The sequence below is a fragment of the Pogoniulus pusillus genome, chromosome Z, assembly GCF_015220805.1.
Source record: "Pogoniulus pusillus isolate bPogPus1 chromosome Z, bPogPus1.pri, whole genome shotgun sequence".
Taxonomy (NCBI): Eukaryota; Metazoa; Chordata; class Aves; order Piciformes; family Lybiidae; genus Pogoniulus; species Pogoniulus pusillus.
Window position 1 is genome coordinate 65540419 of NC_087309.1, and position 17890 is coordinate 65558308.

Consider the following 17890-nt stretch of genomic DNA (forward strand, 5'->3'; position numbering starts at 1 on the left):
CTTTTAGCAGAGGGTTGGACTGAATGACCTTCAGAGGTCACTTCCAACCCCTATCATTCTGCAATTTTGTGAAAAGGCCACATTCAAGAAATGTTTTAGTAAATGCAACCATGAAGCAAGAGGAGGAAGAGATATAGCAAAATCTTAGCACGTATCCATCACTATGTGTAATCAAAGTATATACTCTGCTCAGTAACAGATGCTTTTAAAATGCATTAAAAACTTTTAGTTTGATTCAGAATTGTAAGGATGTGAAGAACAGAAAACGTAGAAATATCGAATATTGTAAAAGTCAAATCAGAAGTTTCAAGTGCAGCCAAGGGACATCTTCATTGTTTCCTCTCTCAAACGTAAATGGACAATTCTCCATGGACAACTCTGCAAGGCCAAATCTCTCAAGCCAGCTTTTTGTTGGGACAATTCTACAACTGCAGATTTTGTAATTTAATACAAAAAATATAATTTTGCATGGCACAACTAATGGCCAGTTAATCCAGGATGCAAAGTAGGTGAGAAGAACTACAGAAGGCTTTTGCTCAGGAAGCTGAGGACAAGGCAGCTGCCCTGCTGCCTCCCACTAGCCACTACACCCTGCAGCCACTCCAGTACTGACACTGCTGTGCATGACACACAGACAGGGTAGAAGCACCATCGCACTGATGACTGTTGGCTCCCTGCATTCCTGGTTACATGGAGCTGAGGAACATGATGGAGTGGTGAGACACCATGGCCTTAAGTCTCTTGATTTAAAAAACACCAAAAAATACAAAAGAAAGAGGGGAAGGGGGAAAAGCCAAAGGTGATAAAATGTCAGACTACCCCCTTAGGCAGTGCTCGGGCAGTCAGCTTCACCCCTGCTCCTGGAGCTGTGCCTGGAGATGCCCTCCTTGCTGCTTCTCTTCTGCCTGCCCACATCCTCCCCAACATAAATGTAAGGTATGCTGCAGGAACTGGCTTGAAGATGATACCTGCTCTGCCTCCCATGAGACACTGCCCACTGCCTAGGGCTCTCTGCCACACCATACTACAGAGACCTGCACCCATGTTCAGAGGCTTTGTGGAGCCTGCTAGGTTGTGGGAAGAACCTGCAGAATCTGCAGACCCATGTAGCCTTGTCCCTGTTTAAAATTTGCCACAGAGAACTGTCCATGTGGAGCTGTCCCACAAAGAACTGGCCACAGCAAATGAGCCACAGAGACTTGTCTTCAGGCCCCACTACACTTGAAGCTTAGACAACAGAAAAGAACATGCAATAAAAGGCCTGCAGTAGACCATTTCCAAAGACAGAACAGAGTAGCTCCCTTAGATGAACTATTTTCTTGATAGACATCCATCAGATTATCTACCAGTTTCTGCTTAGCTCTAAGCCCAGGCACCCTTTAATCCTATGTGGTCTAGATGGTTTTTTGTACCCCTACCTTCTCTAAACATTAGGGCACTTTCTGAATCAGAAATTGAGAAGCTGTCTACCTTGAGGAAGTGGTCTGTCTCCTCCTTCTCCTTCTGCTGACCTCTTTTTCTGTACTAGAACACTCATGAAGTGGCTCTAGAGAGGAAGAATAGCTGAGCCAGGAGAAAGTAGTAATTTGCCTCAGGAGTGCCAGCTCATTTTCTATGCCACTTGTCCTTTGTACTATACCAACCCCCAGGGAAGTATCTGCTGCAGCAGCCGTGTGAAGAGCTAGCTGGCTCACAGTCCAACAAATTGTCTTATTCCATGACACCAAAATAGGGATGAAGGATGTTTGCAAACTTCCTAATTCCACAAGCTGTTTGAGGTTGGGGTAAGCTGCCCTCCTGATCTCAGTCTAAGCCACAATTCCTGCTGGAAAGCTCCTGAGACTTGCAGGTCTCCACAGTCATTAACAGCAGCCAAAAGTCTAAGTGGAAAACAAAAAAAGGTATGTTGGACAAGAAGCTTTCTGCAGTGATGCTTCAAGGTCTAACTCACTATCTTCAGACTTTGCCCACCCCATTTTGGGATAGGCTCTTAACAGCAAAGTTGAAGAAAATGGGCTGCCTTTCAGCAGATGTCTTGAATGAATCAAAACCGAATCCTTAATGGAGAGAGAATTACAAGCATGCTAAGAAAGCTAAATAGCACTCTGTGGCTGTTGTTCCTTGTCTGAGAGCAAAGAGAACAGTCTAAGCCCAGCTCTTTAGAGATCAATACAGGGAACACTTCAGAATTACCAGTTCAAAAGCTACAAGTGCTGAGCAGAATTATCCATACCTCACACCTTGGCAGGGCTTTCTGTGAAAGACAGAAGAATACTGGAATACCTACTCAAAGGCATATGCAGCAAACAAAGTTGTACTCTAGCACAAATTTTACATGACAAGGGCTCCAGCAAAGATATTTTACTACAAATTTCTATTTTCTTTCAGTATTTTTTTTCCACCAGACATTCAACACATTATTGATGTAACACTAACTTGAAATAAGTATGTTAAACTGCAACTAGGTAATATAAAGACACGGTTATCTTTGAAGCACACGTGAATCATAATAGCAGCTTCACCAAGGAACATGACATACAAATGAAAGCTAAAACATTGCTGCTACTAAGGTACTGCACAATGAACTTGCAAGCTTTTTGCTCTTCAAATCCATCCAAATGCAGCTCTTTCTATCTGAATTACTTAATTGTAATACAGACTCTGTTTTGCCGATCAGAGGAAATCTTTGTATTCGCTAAGAGATACACAGCACATGCAGCACTTAAATCTGAGATACCACAAGAGTGCAAGCTATGTAGAACAGCACCAGGTTTGTTTTAAGCAGTGCCCACAGTAATGTTGAATTGAGTACAATAAGCACTCACAGGCAGCCACCAATATTTTTTTTTCAGACTGAAGATGAAAAAAGACTTTTTAGAAAGGTTAAAAACTGAGCAAATAATAAAATAGAAGAATCAGTGCCCTTTCTTAAACTTCAAACACCTCTTCTACTTCTTTAAGCATTAGAGCCTGCCCACTTCTGAGTAGGGCTAGTAATTCTTCTGAATAATTACATTCAACTTCTTTATTATATAATCCTAATTTCATAAAGTTATGTACTAAATAAAATATAGCTTTCCAACAAATACACTGACTTTGAATAGAACATCAGCTTGGATGGCAACAGTCTATGCTGGGTTAGGAACTGGTTGGAGGGCCGGACCCAGACAGTGGTGGTGAATGGTGCCACATCCAGCTGGCGGCTGTCACTAGTGGTGTCCCTCAGGGATCAGTGCTGGGCCCCATCCTCTTTAACATCTTCATAGATGATCTGGATGAGGGCATCGAGTCAGTCATCAGCAAGTTTGCAGATGACACTAAGCTGGGAGCAGATGTGGCTGGGTTGGAGGGCAGAAGGGCTCTGCAGCGGGACCTTGACTGCCTGCACAGATGGGCAGAGTCCAATGGGATGGGGTTCAATAGCTCCAAGTGCAGGGTGCTGCACTATGGCCACAACAACCCCATGCAGAGATACAGGCTGGGATCGGAGTGGCTGGAGAGCAGCCAGACAGAGAGGGATCTGGGGGTGCTGATTGATACCCGCCTGACCATGAGCCAGCAGTGTGCCCAGGTGGCCAAGAGAGCCAATGGCATCCTGGCCTGCATCAGGAATGGTGTGGTCAACAGGAGCAGGGAGGTCATTCTGCCCCTCTACTCTGCACTGGTTAGACCACACCTTGAGTCCTGGGTTCAGTTCTGGGCCCCCTAGTTTAGGAGGGACATCAAAATGCTTGAGCGTGTCCAGAGAAGGGTGACAAGGCTGGTGAGAGACCTCGAGCACAAGCCTTACGAGGAGAGGCTGACGGAGCTGGGATTGTTTAGCCTGGAGAAGAGGAGGCTCAGGGGTGATCTTATTGCTGTCTACAACTACCTGAAGGGAGGTTGTGGCCAGGAGGAGGTTGCTGTCTTCTCTCAGGTGGCCAGCACCAGAACGAGAGGACACAGCCTCAGGCTGCGCCAGGGGAAATTTAGGCTCGAGGTGAGGAGAAAGTTCTTCACTGAGAGAGTCATTGGACACTGGAATGGGCTGCCCAGGGAGGTGGTGGAGTCGCCGTCCCTGGGGCTGTTCAAGGCAAGATTGGACGTGGCACTTGGTGCCATGGTCTAGCCTTGAGCTCTGTGGTAAAGGGTTGGACTCGATGATCTGTGAGGTCTCTTCCAATCCTGATAATACTGTGATACTGTGATCCCTGACAAAGACAGCTTAAAACCTAATTTTTAACTGACTTAATTCAATTGCATATATTTTTGAAAACCATGAATGCCACATGATTTTTTAAACACGTTTGCTTGGTTTTCAGTGGGTTTTGGTTGGGGCTTTGTTTGTTTTGTGTTTTAAACTGGAAGTACCCAAGTCCATACCTTGTTTTTGAAGTAAACCTCAATTGGCAAAATGAAACCAGCATACCCAGATTCTTCCACTTTGTAGGGTGGATCCTTGCACACTGAAAGAAAGAAAAAACTGCATTTAACACTCAAAAAACAATTACTAATGTTTTAAATGCACAAGTGAAGAATATGAGAAAAAAAAGTGACATTAGTTCTATGGCAGCACAATTACAAAACCACACACAAAATAGGACATATTTGTACACAGCTCAATGTGATTTTTGAGAGGAAATCGTTACTACCTGTATAGCATGTACAGCTTAGGGATAGTGTGGTTTTTATATTTTGGGTTTTTTTGTTGGTGGTGGTTATCTTTTTTTGTTTGGTTGGGGTTTTTTTGTTTGGTGTCCCCACCACCTCCACTCTTTCAAAACTAAAGCAGACCACCTAGGACTTTGACACCAGGTGGACCTAATGAGTACTCTACCACAACGGCTACACAGGCAAACGTAGCCAAAGATTGCTCTGGGATTGGAAAAGAAAGGATTCTACTCTGAGAAAGTCAAATATGTGGAGGACAAAAGAAACTGTCATTCGTGTATTCATAATCTAATGTTAATAACATCCTAATTCTAAAAAAAAAAAAAAAAGTAATTTAAAATAAATTAATTTAATTAGAGCCAATGCTAGTATTTTTTTTTTAATCTGTATTTCTGGGAGGAGGGCAGACTACACAACCTTCCAGTATATAACAAAGAACATTGGGAAGGTTAGGTACTGCATTACATTAAAATAGCATCCAAGTATAGCCAACAAGACACAGACATCTTTAATGTGACAGTTTGAGTTATGAGGCACTTAGTGCCATGGTCCAGTTGACTGGATAGGGCTGGACTGGATGATCTTGGAGGTCTCTTCCAACCGGGTTGACTCTATGATTAGCACTAATATTCTTCAGGTTTTCATTTTAATGTAAGGACTGTGAGACACATGAAAACCCCATAGCATAGAACACAAGCTCTCTGAAGGAAGTGCCACAAGCATGCTAACTCCAGTCAGTGATAGAAAACAGATGGTTACAGACCTTGGAAGACAAACCACCTCTTCCTTCTCTTTTGCTGCATGTCCACACAACACATAAGCACAAAGGCAGGCTAAGCTTGAGAAACCATGTGAACCATGTGTCTCCTGCAGCATCAGCATGGATGCTTCCTAATACTGCTTTGATACGTACAATCACTCACATCATATGTGCTACCATCTCAATAACACTACAGAACAATGGCAGTTTCTATTCTATATGAATGATGCAGTTTGTGCAAAAGGTTGACTTAAAGAAAGAACATTTGCTAAAGCTCTATCACTCTAGTTTACTGAAAAAAAAAAGAATAAAAAATATCAAGATTCCTAAATGGATCATCATTTGTTAACATGTGTGCTCTTAATAGAATTGCCTGGTAGATGGCTGCTGCACTGTTATCAAATGAAACTTACACTGTATTGTACAAGCACGTCTTGCAATGAACTGAGCAGGGCTGAACACCAAAATCCTTCTTAGCAAAGTACCACAAAAGCGGTTAAGTGCCTATCTGTGATCCTGAAATCATGACACAGACCACCAGACAAAGGTCCAGGAACAGATCCAGGAATAGAATGTTCATCTCACTGTAAGCAAAGACAGTTTGTGGCCAACTTGATGAACTCAAACATACATGAGTCTATGTGACCTGATGAGATGCATCCCAGAGTCCTGAGGTAATTAACTGATTTAGTTGTTGAGCCTCTTCATGATATCTGGTAAGTCCAGGAAGCCAGGCTATGTCCCCGGTGATTGGAAGAAGGGAAACATTACCCTTAGTCGAAAAAACAGCAGAAAGGAGGACTCTGGGAACTACTGACCTGTCAGCCTCACCTCTGTGCCTGGGAAGAACACAGCACAGATCCTTCTAGAACCACTGATAAGGCACATGGAGGACAGGCAGATGATTTGAGACAAGTTCTGTCTCATCAACTTAGAGACACAGTAACTCCATCAGTGGACAAGGGAAAGGCAATGGGCATCATCAATCTGGACTTATATATGGCCTTTGACAGTTCCCTATAGCATCCTTCTCTCTAAGTTATTAGAAAGATATGGATTTGAGGAGTGGACTGTTCAGTAGGTAAGGAATTAGCTGGATGGCCACACTGCTGTGTTCAATGGCTTGATGTCCAGATGGAGATAAGTGACAAGTGGTGTCCCGCAGGGCCCATACTGGGACCAGGGCTGTTGAATATCTTCATCAATGATATAAACAGTGGAATCAAGTGTGCTCTCAGTAAGTTTGTGGAGGACACCAAGCTGAATGGTGCAGTTGATAGGTTAGAGGGATGGGATGCTGTCCAGAGAAACTTGGACAAGCTGGAGAAGTAAACCATGGTTAAATGAGCTTCAACAAGGCCAAGTGCCAGGCCCAGCACCTGGGTCAGGACAATCCTCATTATCATTACCATTGCAGGCTGGGCGATAGTGTGATAGACAGCAGCCCTGCAGAAAAGGACTTTGGGGTACTGGTGGATAATAAGGTGGACCTGAGCCAACAATGTGCACTTGCAGCACAGAAGGCAAACTGCACCTTGGGCTACCTTCAAAGAAATGTGGTCAAAAGGTGATTCTGCCCCTCTACTCTGCTCTGGTGAGACCTAACCTGGAATACTCTGCCCAGCTCTGGGGTCCACTACCACCAGAGGACATGGACCTGATAGAGTAGGGCCACAAAAAATGGTCAGATGGATGGTGCCCCTCCTATTAATGCTGGCTGAGTTGGGGTTGCTTAGCCTGCAGAAGAGAAGGCTCTGATAAGACCTTAAAGCAGCCTTCCAGAACTGGAACAGGGACTACAAAAAAAGATGGTGAAGGATCATCAAAGGCACATAGCACTATGACAAGGGTCAATGATTTTAAACTAGAGAGAATTGGAGTGCTGTAATCAATGTCTACAGACTCTTCAGGAGAGACAAGCAAGGGAGAAGGGGTGGAGGAATGGCCCTGTATATTAGGGAAGTTCTGGATGTCATGGAGGTAGAGATTAAGGATGATCAGATTGAGTCCCTATGGATGAGAATTAAGGGGAAGGTCAACAAGTCTGACATCCTGGTAGGAGTCTGTTGACATCCTGGTAGGAGTCTGTTATACACTATCCAACCAGGAAGAGGTTGATTTGTTATTCTTTAAGCAACTGGAGGCTGCCTCAAGATCACCTGCCCTTGTTCTTGTGGGCAACTTTAACCTGCCAGACATCTGCTGGGACTTTAATACTGCAGAGGCAGTCTAGAAGATTCCTAGAGTGTATTGAGGACAACTTCTTACCTCAGCTGTTACATGAGCCTACCAAGGGTGCAGCCCTGCTTGACCTACTGTTCACAAATAGAGGGGCCAGTAGGAAATGTGGTGGTTAAAGGCTGTCTGGGGTCCAGTGACCACAAAATTATAGAGTTTTCAATATATGGTGAAACCAGGAGGGGCATGAACAAAACCTCCCCACTGGAGAAGTGGAAGTTCAGGGGTGATCTCATTGCTGCCTACAACTACCTGAAGGGAGGCTGTAACCAGGTGGGGGTTGTTCTCTTCTCCCAGGCAATCAGCAACAGAACAAGGGGACACAGTCTCAAGTTGTGCCAAGGCAGGTTCAGGCTGGATGTTAGGAGGAAGTTCTTCACGGAGAGAGTGATTGGCATTGGAATGGGCTGCCCAGGGAGATGGTGGAGTCACCATCTCTGGAGATGTTGAAGAAAAGACTGGATGAGGCACTTAGTGCCATGGTCTCGTTGATTGGATGGGGTTGTGTGATAGGTTGGACTGGATGATCTTGGAGGCCTCTTCCAACCTGGTTGATTCTATGGTCTAGATTGAACATTAGGAAGAAGTTATTTACTATGAGGGTGGTGGAACATTGCAACAGGTTGCCCAGCAAGGCAGTCAAGACCCTATCCCTGAAGACATTCAAGGTCAGGCTTGATGGGTCTCTGAGCAGCCTGATCTAGTATAACATGATCAGTGTGCCAGATTTTAGAGCACATGAAGACTTGGTTAATCCCCAAGCAAATGAACACAGCAGAACTTTCTCCTACTAACTGGCCATTCTCTGCCTTATCTGCTAGCACCAAAACACAAAAGGGACTTCAAAGACAAGGGAAACTTCATCCAAATCCTTGATCCCCTACTGCAGCTGGCTGTTACTTCATGCCATTAACGGAAAGGGCAAAGGATAACAAAAAACAAGGAGGAAAACAAATACTTTTTTTTCTGGACTCTTCTGAAAGACAGTCTTGAGGCTACAGAGTTTGTTTTTCTTGGCAGGGAAAAAAAAAAGACAACCTATAAAGTGGGATTTGAAAGGTTTTGAAGAAAAGTATTATGATGGTAGGTCAACTTCAGACATACAAATCTTTTAAGGTGGAAACTAAGCATTTTGTGTTAGAACCTCCCAGAAGCAGTATTTAATCTTATACTGACAGGTCTTCCCTGGAGAGGGCTTGCCAGAATTTGAAAAATTTAGATATAATAGCCCTAGTTAAGCACAGTGACAGGTTATAGTAATACATACTGAACAACTCCTTCAGTCAAAGACAGAGCCTTCCTGCTATTTGTCTGTCTTCTTAAGACAACCGGAGGAAAAATTCTTCCCAGTATTATTTGAATGGCCACACAACGTTCAGAAGACAGAAATCCACTCACATAAAAGCAGGAAAAGATTATACAACACATTTTTACCCAGATGGAAACACAGAAACTTTAGAAACTGCAGTAATACATTAACTGTTAAAGAGATTGCAGGCTCCATTACATGGCAAGTCACAAATCACTTTTTTTTTAAATAAATACCACGTCAACTTCTTCCTGAGCACTTAATTGGCACAAAAAACAGTCAGCATAAATATTTTCCATCCACTCCCTCAAATCTCTCTTCCTTCAGATCTGCACAGCTGTTAGCCATGCTGAATAGTACCTTGTCAAAGTTTCACATTACAGTTCAAAAAACAAAGTCTGTTACACTTGAGGGCTTTGTTAAAACTTAGGTGAGGGGTTACAAAACACTTCATCAGAAGGAAACCACTTTGCATATCCTCCCAAATTGGTAAATGGGGTTTTCCTAGAAGGAAATTTCTACAATTATCTTGTGAAAGAAACCTCCCTTTAAAAAAAAAAAAAAACCAAACCTGACTGGGCAGATCTCCATGCTATACAGTTGAACTACAATTAAAATGAAAGCCATTATATTTTCATCATCTTTTTTTGTTTTGTTCAACTACCACAAGTGGTAACCAGGGCTGCAATGACATGTGTGACTTAGCCAAGCCAACAGGCATCCTAGCAAGGTTTGAGTGGAAAAGAAAGGAGTAGGAAGAGTTAAGTAAACCACAGAAAAGGTATAAATAAAAAAAAAAAAAAGGAGAGTAAAGCAGAAAAATCCATTTTGGCGAAGTGAAAAAGAAACAAAAGCAAATCGTAAGTATAGACTAACGGAGCAGAACCAATAACAGAAATGAGGAAAGTGTGATTTTGGGAATGAAGAACATGGAAACCCTAACAGACTTCTGAAATAGCCTTTTTAAAAACAGCTACCCTAAAACAAGTAGATAAACAGAAAGGACAACCCTTCTATAAACTATTTCCTCCAGATCCAGTGAGCAGAGCTGTCTCTCTAATGAAGCAGTGGCACCTAAACACACATTTCAAGCACCTGATAAAAAAAGCCTCTTGCACATTGTTGTAAAGACTTCATTTTTGTCAATTTTTTTTTTCCTGTGGAAACTGAATGTATGATCACAATGGGCTTCCACTCTATCTAGATGGTCCAGCTTAAAGACAGTCTCTGTAATTAAAGCCTTACTGATCCCTATAGATCCAGGTAAAAATTACTTTCTGCACTGAGAAGGCAGTTCCAGAGAATATCTTCACTGAGATGCAGGAAAAAGTACCCAGCAGTATGCAGAATTATAAATCACTTACCAATCCATCTCCTATTGTAAGAGCTGAAGGGCAGAATAGAAAGGCAAACTATACAGATTTATTTTGGCTCACAGGCTACAGAATAAGGTGGAGGGTTTGTTGCCTATGAAAAGCAAGATAGAATTCATGGTATTACACCTGGTGGAACACAGGGTCAATTATTTCTCTTCTTTCACATGCAAAAAACTTTACTCTTAAGTATTTGTAAGTGTATCTACTAAACACAGATGGACCCACTCCCCCAGGCCATTTTTAGGTGCGATTCTGCAATACAAACAGTTAATGCAACACAATTGCACACCTGAAGTTCATCCCTTCTGTTCATGTTTCACTGTCTTTTGGGATGAAAAATTTCTGTAACATGGAGGAGTAACAGTAGAATGTTTCAGGCCTCTAACTACAGACAAAGATGTTCAAATACTGAACATAGGAGCTCACATGAAACTGAAGACACAAAAGCTGTTAAATGATGGAGGGAAGATAGAGAAGATAGAGCCAGAAGTCTCAGATTTTAAGACAAGAAGTAGTTCTTAGAGGTGGAATGCCAGTTTTCCACGATGCTGGAGAAGCACACACATATACACACATATGCAACTGTACAGGTGCCACCCTTCGGTATTTCAGGCGTTCACCCACAGTATACTGTCTACATTCCTTGGTAGAGAGCTATTTAGACATTCAGTTGCAATTCTAGTTGTATCATAACGACTTTGCAAACAGGAGGAGTTGTTGGAAGTACATCAGCTGTGCTGATCAGCCTCCTCACAGGTACAAGTGCAGTAATCAGCTTAATAACTTAATAGGCCTAATAACTTTTTTGTATTGGTATTTTGTAGATTCTTGCTCGTATCAGACATCCTTCAAACAGGCTTTCTCCTCTATTCATCACTATCTTCACTAAAAGAAGTCTTGTGAAAAATGGGTAGCATTCACTTTCATAGGAAGGCAGACCATGACATCAAATCCCTCTCGTAAGGAGTTTGCTTTAAATATTCTTGGAGTCTGCTACTCAGTGGCTCATCTTCCCAGCTGTCCGGCTCCAGTATCTAGACTCTTGTATACAAAAGAACCAAGGGAACAGGTTGATTATGCTCTGCTCTCAGACATTAATAAATTGCTAGGCAAAAGTTTCTGAGCATTGGTTAAACAGTCACTCCTACACTATCAATAAGGAATTTTAATTTGCCTAACACCTTATGTTCACAAGTATCTCATGAAACAAATACAACCATAAAGTAAAAGCACAGAGAACACTAAGAGAACTAAGACTGCAGTTTTAGCATTGTATTTGCAACCATACTAAATTCCATGCTCCACATACTGAATGCCCAGATTTCCACCACTTCTACCAGCTAGACAGGGTAGCAAGAGGCTGCTTATAATCCCTTAAATAAAGTGAACCTAACAAACTTCTGGAGTGATACTTTCCATACATAATGTCTACTACCTAACTTTTGGATAGCTTCTTCATCAGTTGAGGTCAAACTGATACACAAGACAGGAAGGCAGGGAAGGAGAAAAACCTCCATCAAGCCCAGATGGAGTACAGCCCTGGTGTTTAAACATTGCCAAAAAGCCAGTGGAGAGAGTTAGTAAACACTTAATGAAGGTTCTTAACACTTCAAACAAAAATAGAGTAAAAAATATAAGGTTTGGGGTTTCCTTTGTTTAGATTTTTTTTATCCCTTTCTTGCGGGCAGGAAGGGCAAGGCAGGAGTGAGGTTGGCTGCAATTTGGTTGTGTTTTCACAGTTAAAGCCACATACACCCTCCTATCTCTCCCTGTTCGGACACAAAGACAGCAGTATGCTCTGAGCACACAAGGAGCTTCCTACACCATCATGTATGCCATCCTGAGGGACCTGGACAGGCTGAAGAGGTAGATTGAGCAGAATCTAAAGAGATTTAACAAGGCAAATTGCAAGGTCGTGCACCTAGGTTAGGGTAGTCCTCAGTATCAACACAGGCTGGGGGATGGTGAAGTTCACAGCAGCCCTGCAGAAAAAGACTTGGGGGAACTGGTGGACAAAAAGCTGGATGTGAGCCAACAATGTGCACCTGCAGCCCAGAAAGGCAAATTGCATCCTGGGCTAAACCAAAAGCATCATGAACAGCAGACAGAGAGAGGTCATTCTGGCCCTCTATTCCACTATACTGAGACCTAACCTGGAGTTACTGTGCTCAGCTCTGGGGGCCCCAACACAAAAGATACATGGACCTGCTACAGTGGGTCCAGGAGGGCCACAATGATGATCAAGGGGCTGCAGCACCTCTCTTATGGGTAAAAAAAATTGACATGGGCCTCATTCCACCAAGTCTCACTAATAGCAATTCTATCACAGCTCTGGAAAATGACCAGTGCTTCCAGTTCATACTGTTTCTTATATTGTGTTTCTGTAAAAACATTTCAGATATGGTAAGATAAATATATGCTGAAAGGCACAAGACACTAATTCCTGAAAGCCAGTCACATGTATTTCTTCTCAAACTCTGCAGTCCTGCATACTACATGGCTGACTAACAGGTTAAAGCAAACCTAAATGGATTAAGCAGCCCTTCCCCTACAACAAAGTGAGGGGAAAGTAACAAAACCACCTCAGGGTTGAGATGAGTTAGGTGTTTACTGAATAAATTAGATAATAATAATATGCACAATTACCTCAGCCTACCTGCAGAAAGAGCACAGCAGCCAATAGAAATCCAGCAAGCTAAAAGCCCAAGCTACAAACTTCTTCCCCATCCCTCCCTGTTATGCTGCTATCTCAGCAAAAGAGACCAACACCCAAAAGTGGGAAGAGGAATTCTTCTATGTTGAAATCTGAACTTCAAGTGTCATAATACTTTGCTCCAGCCAGCACCCTCATTTTAAACCTGACATGAAGCAGCATGGTATAACAGTAGCAAAACACTCAACTCAGGCCATGACACTGATGAACTCTTCATTGTACACAGAATGGAAAAGGGAGGAGGAAAAAGTATAGATTGACCCTTAAAACCAGAAAAATTGCCTAAGTGGCACAGGATCAAGTTCTGCATGACTTGGTTTGCTCTAGGAAAAATCCAGCATGAACAATTAGTTTAAAAAAATCCTACATTCATACCAGACTGTATTTGTACTACTTATCTAGTCATAACCTGTAAAACAAAGTGGCTGTGATGTACAAATTTTATATAGCATGCCCAGGGTTTTGCCTAAGAAATCAAACTGCTTCCTCCCTAGGCATGAAAACTGTTTCACAATCTTTCAACTGTCTTTTTAAAAAAGTCTGGAAAAGTAGACTAAATGGCACTTGCATATGACTCTTATTTTTTCCTTAAAACAAACCCAAACAAGTCCTCCCACTCCCCAACAACAAAACACTCACAACACACGAAATCCAGCAATTCACAAAACCATTAACGGAAACATTAACTTTGTTTTACTAGCCTGATATAAATAAAAATTCTTCTCTAATCCATAGCCTGTTGTTTTTTTCAGAGATGAAAACCACATCGAATAATTTCCAGTTTTCCCATCAGGAACATCTTTAAAATTCCACGGCTGAGTTGCAAGCATTAAGTAATGAGTAAATAATGCTAACAACAGCTCTGGACGAGCATTTCTGGGGTTCTTAACTGTTTGACACATGTGGAAAAAGTGATGCACTTAACACACCTTAAACTACACAAATTGCTAAAGTTCACTTTTGCTACAAAATAACCAACTCTTACTTCATTGGTTGCCATCTAAGGACATGATTGCTTTCTGTATGAGAACTTCAACCATGTGCTTCTGAAAGTAAAACTGTTTCCACGACTGCCAGATATTACACATCAACGTGCAGTGCCATTTAGCCACAAAATTCCGAAGGAGATGGAACAAATCAGTCACGCAGTTGTTACCTGAAAGAATGGATACATGGGCTTGCTGCAGGATTTGAGATGAGACACACTCAGATCTCTGCTCTTTAAACACATTACTCACTTTTAAGGAGTTCTCCAAGTAAAACCCAGTTCATGTAACTAAGAGGAGAATGACAAGGAACAATGAAAGGATGGCTATTTAAAACATACATAGCAAAATATTCAGAACTCATTAACACTTTCTGAAATATCCTTAAGTTACTTTATGAAGAGTATTTACTTCTGAACACAAAAGCCAGCATGGTAAAAAACTATTAAGCTGTATTATGGTCCACATGGGAATAGAATCATCTTTTATTCTCCTGAACTGTTTACATTCCTATTAGGACAACAAAGAAGATCAAGTCACCTTCTGCTCCAGGGTAGACTTTGAGGAAAGGAGAATTTGATAGTATCTTTTTCTTGTACAAAACATTTTGCTTGAGTTAAGAGCAAAAGTAAAGACAGACAAACTGAAAATAATACCTTGAGCAAAGAGTGCCAAACCTAATTCAATTTTTTCTTTCAAGAATAAACATTAGCACCTGTCCCAGTCCGGAGGAGTCCCAAGTATGGGAGGTTCAGATTCTCAGGCACAGAACTAAGGCACAAATGGTGTCAGATGCATAGGCTAGCTTTATTGCATTCACACAACAGACACACACAAGGATAGGGAGGGATGAAGAAAGGAAAAGAGTAAGGCAGGGGAAAAAAGAGAAAGAAAATAAAATAATACCCCCACACAGAGAGAAAAGAGGTCACCCTGGAGTCATTCAGCATCCTGAAAGTCCATTTGAAGAGAGTAGGTGGGGAGCACTCCTTCTGCAGGTCAGAGCTTCTCTTCTTTTACCTGGCTGCCTCATTTAACATGCAAGTTTTCTGAGAATAACTTAGCATTTTCCAGGAGTGATTTGCTTCACCAGGCCCACTGTCCAGTGGTGTTGGGCATCCTCAGTGTAGTAGGGGGTTTCCAAAATTGAGTCCCCCTTGTTCAGCTGGTTTCTCCAAAATGATGGCTGCTGTTGATAAACCAGGAGCTGCTAGACTGTGGTTGGGTCAGAATCAGCATCACCTGTCGCAACAAAGTCTTCACCTCCTATGTGTGTTAGGTAATAAGAGCTCAGTTCCAGATGTGGTGGTCTTTCAGTCCATGCAAACTGAGCAGTCAGGCAGATCGTCCCAAGGTAGCACACACAAGCTCACTCTGCATTTCCTTGTTGTTTTTTTCATCTGGTTGTAACATATTGGGGAGCTCCTGGGGGTCTGAGCTCATGCACGAGGAGATTTTTGAGACAGTGAGTACAAACAGGATGCTCACTTAGCACTTCTCAGAAATTTAGCAAAACAAGTTTTTTCTGAGATGTTGGGACATATTGTTTGTCTCTATCTTTGACAGTACCAGACACTCTTAAGCTTTCTCAGACAGAATAGACTTCAATATTTAAAACATACAAGAATGAAGAAAGGAGAGAGGATACCCCGGTAGAGAAATGAGGTACACAGAGGAAGATGACAGCCTCGCAATACAGAAAATGTATGGTAAAATAAGTCTAAAAAATAATAAGTCTATAACTTCAATGTTGGCATGATGGCACAACAAACTCTTACTTGAAGACTTCAGAACTAATGGAAACACTAGGGAGGGCTGGAGAAGTAGCACAATTTCAGAGGCAGAGTCAATCACCCATAAATACAGAAGCTTCAGAAAACAGGAGTGCAAGAGTATGTGAAAGATAATTTAATGCCACTGAAACTGTGCCACCCTCCGAAAGCAGCAGGTTATCAGCTTTGCTATCTAATTTTAATTCCATCTTTGTAAAATGTTTTACACAACAGTCCTACAAAACTAGTTCTCTGAAGTGCTAAGCACTAGATAGAAGACTTAAAAGTCTGAACATACAGTGCCAGTGGAAATGTTCTCCCACACAGGAATACCCTTAAAGCCTCTACACAACAGACATGTAGTATTGTACAGGTTTAAGCCTCAATTTTCATACTAGAAACCAGTATATACCATAAAGTTGTATGTTTTGGGAAACACTATCAGCCTTAACCTTATTGAGCAACAATCTCTGGTTGCAACCTACAAGTAAAGCAAGAAGTTTTGAAAACTCTGCATACGTTCAGGTAGTCTCTAATGATAAGTAATGAAACTGGGTCTCACTAGGTAAGAACTAATAGTATCAGATTCCACAAGCAAACTTTGTCATTTTAATAATAGTCTCAGACCAAATATAAAAGCTGTGCCTCCTTTTTATGAGGCAAATCTCTTATTTTATTTTTTTCCCATGGTTTCTGAAAAAACATGAAGGAGGACTAACTCTCCAAGAGTCCTTGCAGCAAGACTGGAGCAACTTCTCTATTGTATTCTGCAATGCCTTTTTAAAAAGAAACTTATTTTAATCTTCTCCCTTCCCCCTTAAACTTCATAACCTTTGATGTATTTTTTTCTGCCAATAATGCCTCTATATACCAGTATTTGCTATGTCTTCAGTAACTTGCTTTACACCTGCAATATGGCTAAGGATGGTATTCTGAGCAAGCATGATTTTGACATAGTTAATTAAATAGCTTCTGTGGAGCTAGATAAAACCAAAACAAAATAAAACCCTACACTTGCATATCGACTTGTACCAGAAGCTTTCTACTCTTTCCTCATCTCTTAACCAAGTTTTCTCCCAGGAAAGTAAATTAGTATGTACAAGAAGCCATATTTCTGCCTCCACTGCTGTTCCTTGCAGAACAGACAACAAATAAATAGCTATGACCCTTCTACGTGTTCAGATAACCTTCAGCATTCCACAAACAACTCAGTCACCAGTATCTTTTAGCCTTTGAAAACATACACAATTGCCTAGAAAATGTCTGGACTCCAAGTCATTCTGACTTATCCAGGACACTAAATCAAAATTAAGGTGCCCAGTTTAATGCCAAACCACCTTTGGTTTGTCTTTCCTACGTTCTGAGTTCCTCCAAACTCTTGAAACAACTGTTTTACACATACATTTTTCTCCAACACTCTTGGTCCCTCCATTTGTTACTGCAAGTTCAGAGGGTACAGAATAAACCTAATTGTGGTTGTCTCTCTTCATTCACTTCACATTGTCTGCTCCCCAAAGGCACAAAGAAGAATCTTTCCTATTAGAGTACTATAGAAGAAAACTGCAGAGCTTGTTACATTTTAGCACCCAATATGCTGCTGGGAAATAAATCAGATTAATGTCTGACTGCAAATGTGTTACCAAATTAGAAGAACTGTAGCCCAAATATTGTATTTAATCAGTTTTTCCTCTTAATGAGCAACAAGTTGCTATGGAGTTACAGTCAATTCTTTGTACCCTCCAACACTCAAAATTTTCTTTGAATGTGTTCATTCATATCCTTGGAGAAACTCCTGCTTTGTTCACTCCCCTCCAAATATTACCAATATTGACATACTTTGAAAGCATGACACGTGTTCAAGCTTACATTCTCTATAAAAGGGGCTCATTTATCCTCTTACTTCCATCAGCAGTTAAGTGGCATCAAAAGAAAGCAAAGACAGACAAACTGTGTTCACACTTGCAGTCCCCACTCCTTCTCATCACCACAAGTGCAAAAATTAATAAGAATGGGATACTAAATTTACTCTTCTATCTCTCAGGGCATTTGAAAAAGGACTATAGAAAGCACTGTCCATTCATTCTTT

General features: G+C 41.6%; 1 protein-coding gene across 2 annotated transcripts in view; it reads right to left on the reverse strand.

Annotated features, from left to right (window-relative positions):
* Window positions 1–17890, reverse strand: part of MLLT3 (MLLT3 super elongation complex subunit) — a 105952-nt gene that overhangs the window by 49064 nt on the left and 38998 nt on the right. For both annotated transcript variants that reach the window (XM_064176881.1, XM_064176882.1), the window contains exon 3: window positions 4363–4445. In XM_064176881.1, the coding sequence (XP_064032951.1) occupies window positions 4363–4445 (83 nt within the window). The remainder of the gene's footprint in view (window positions 1–4362; window positions 4446–17890) is intronic.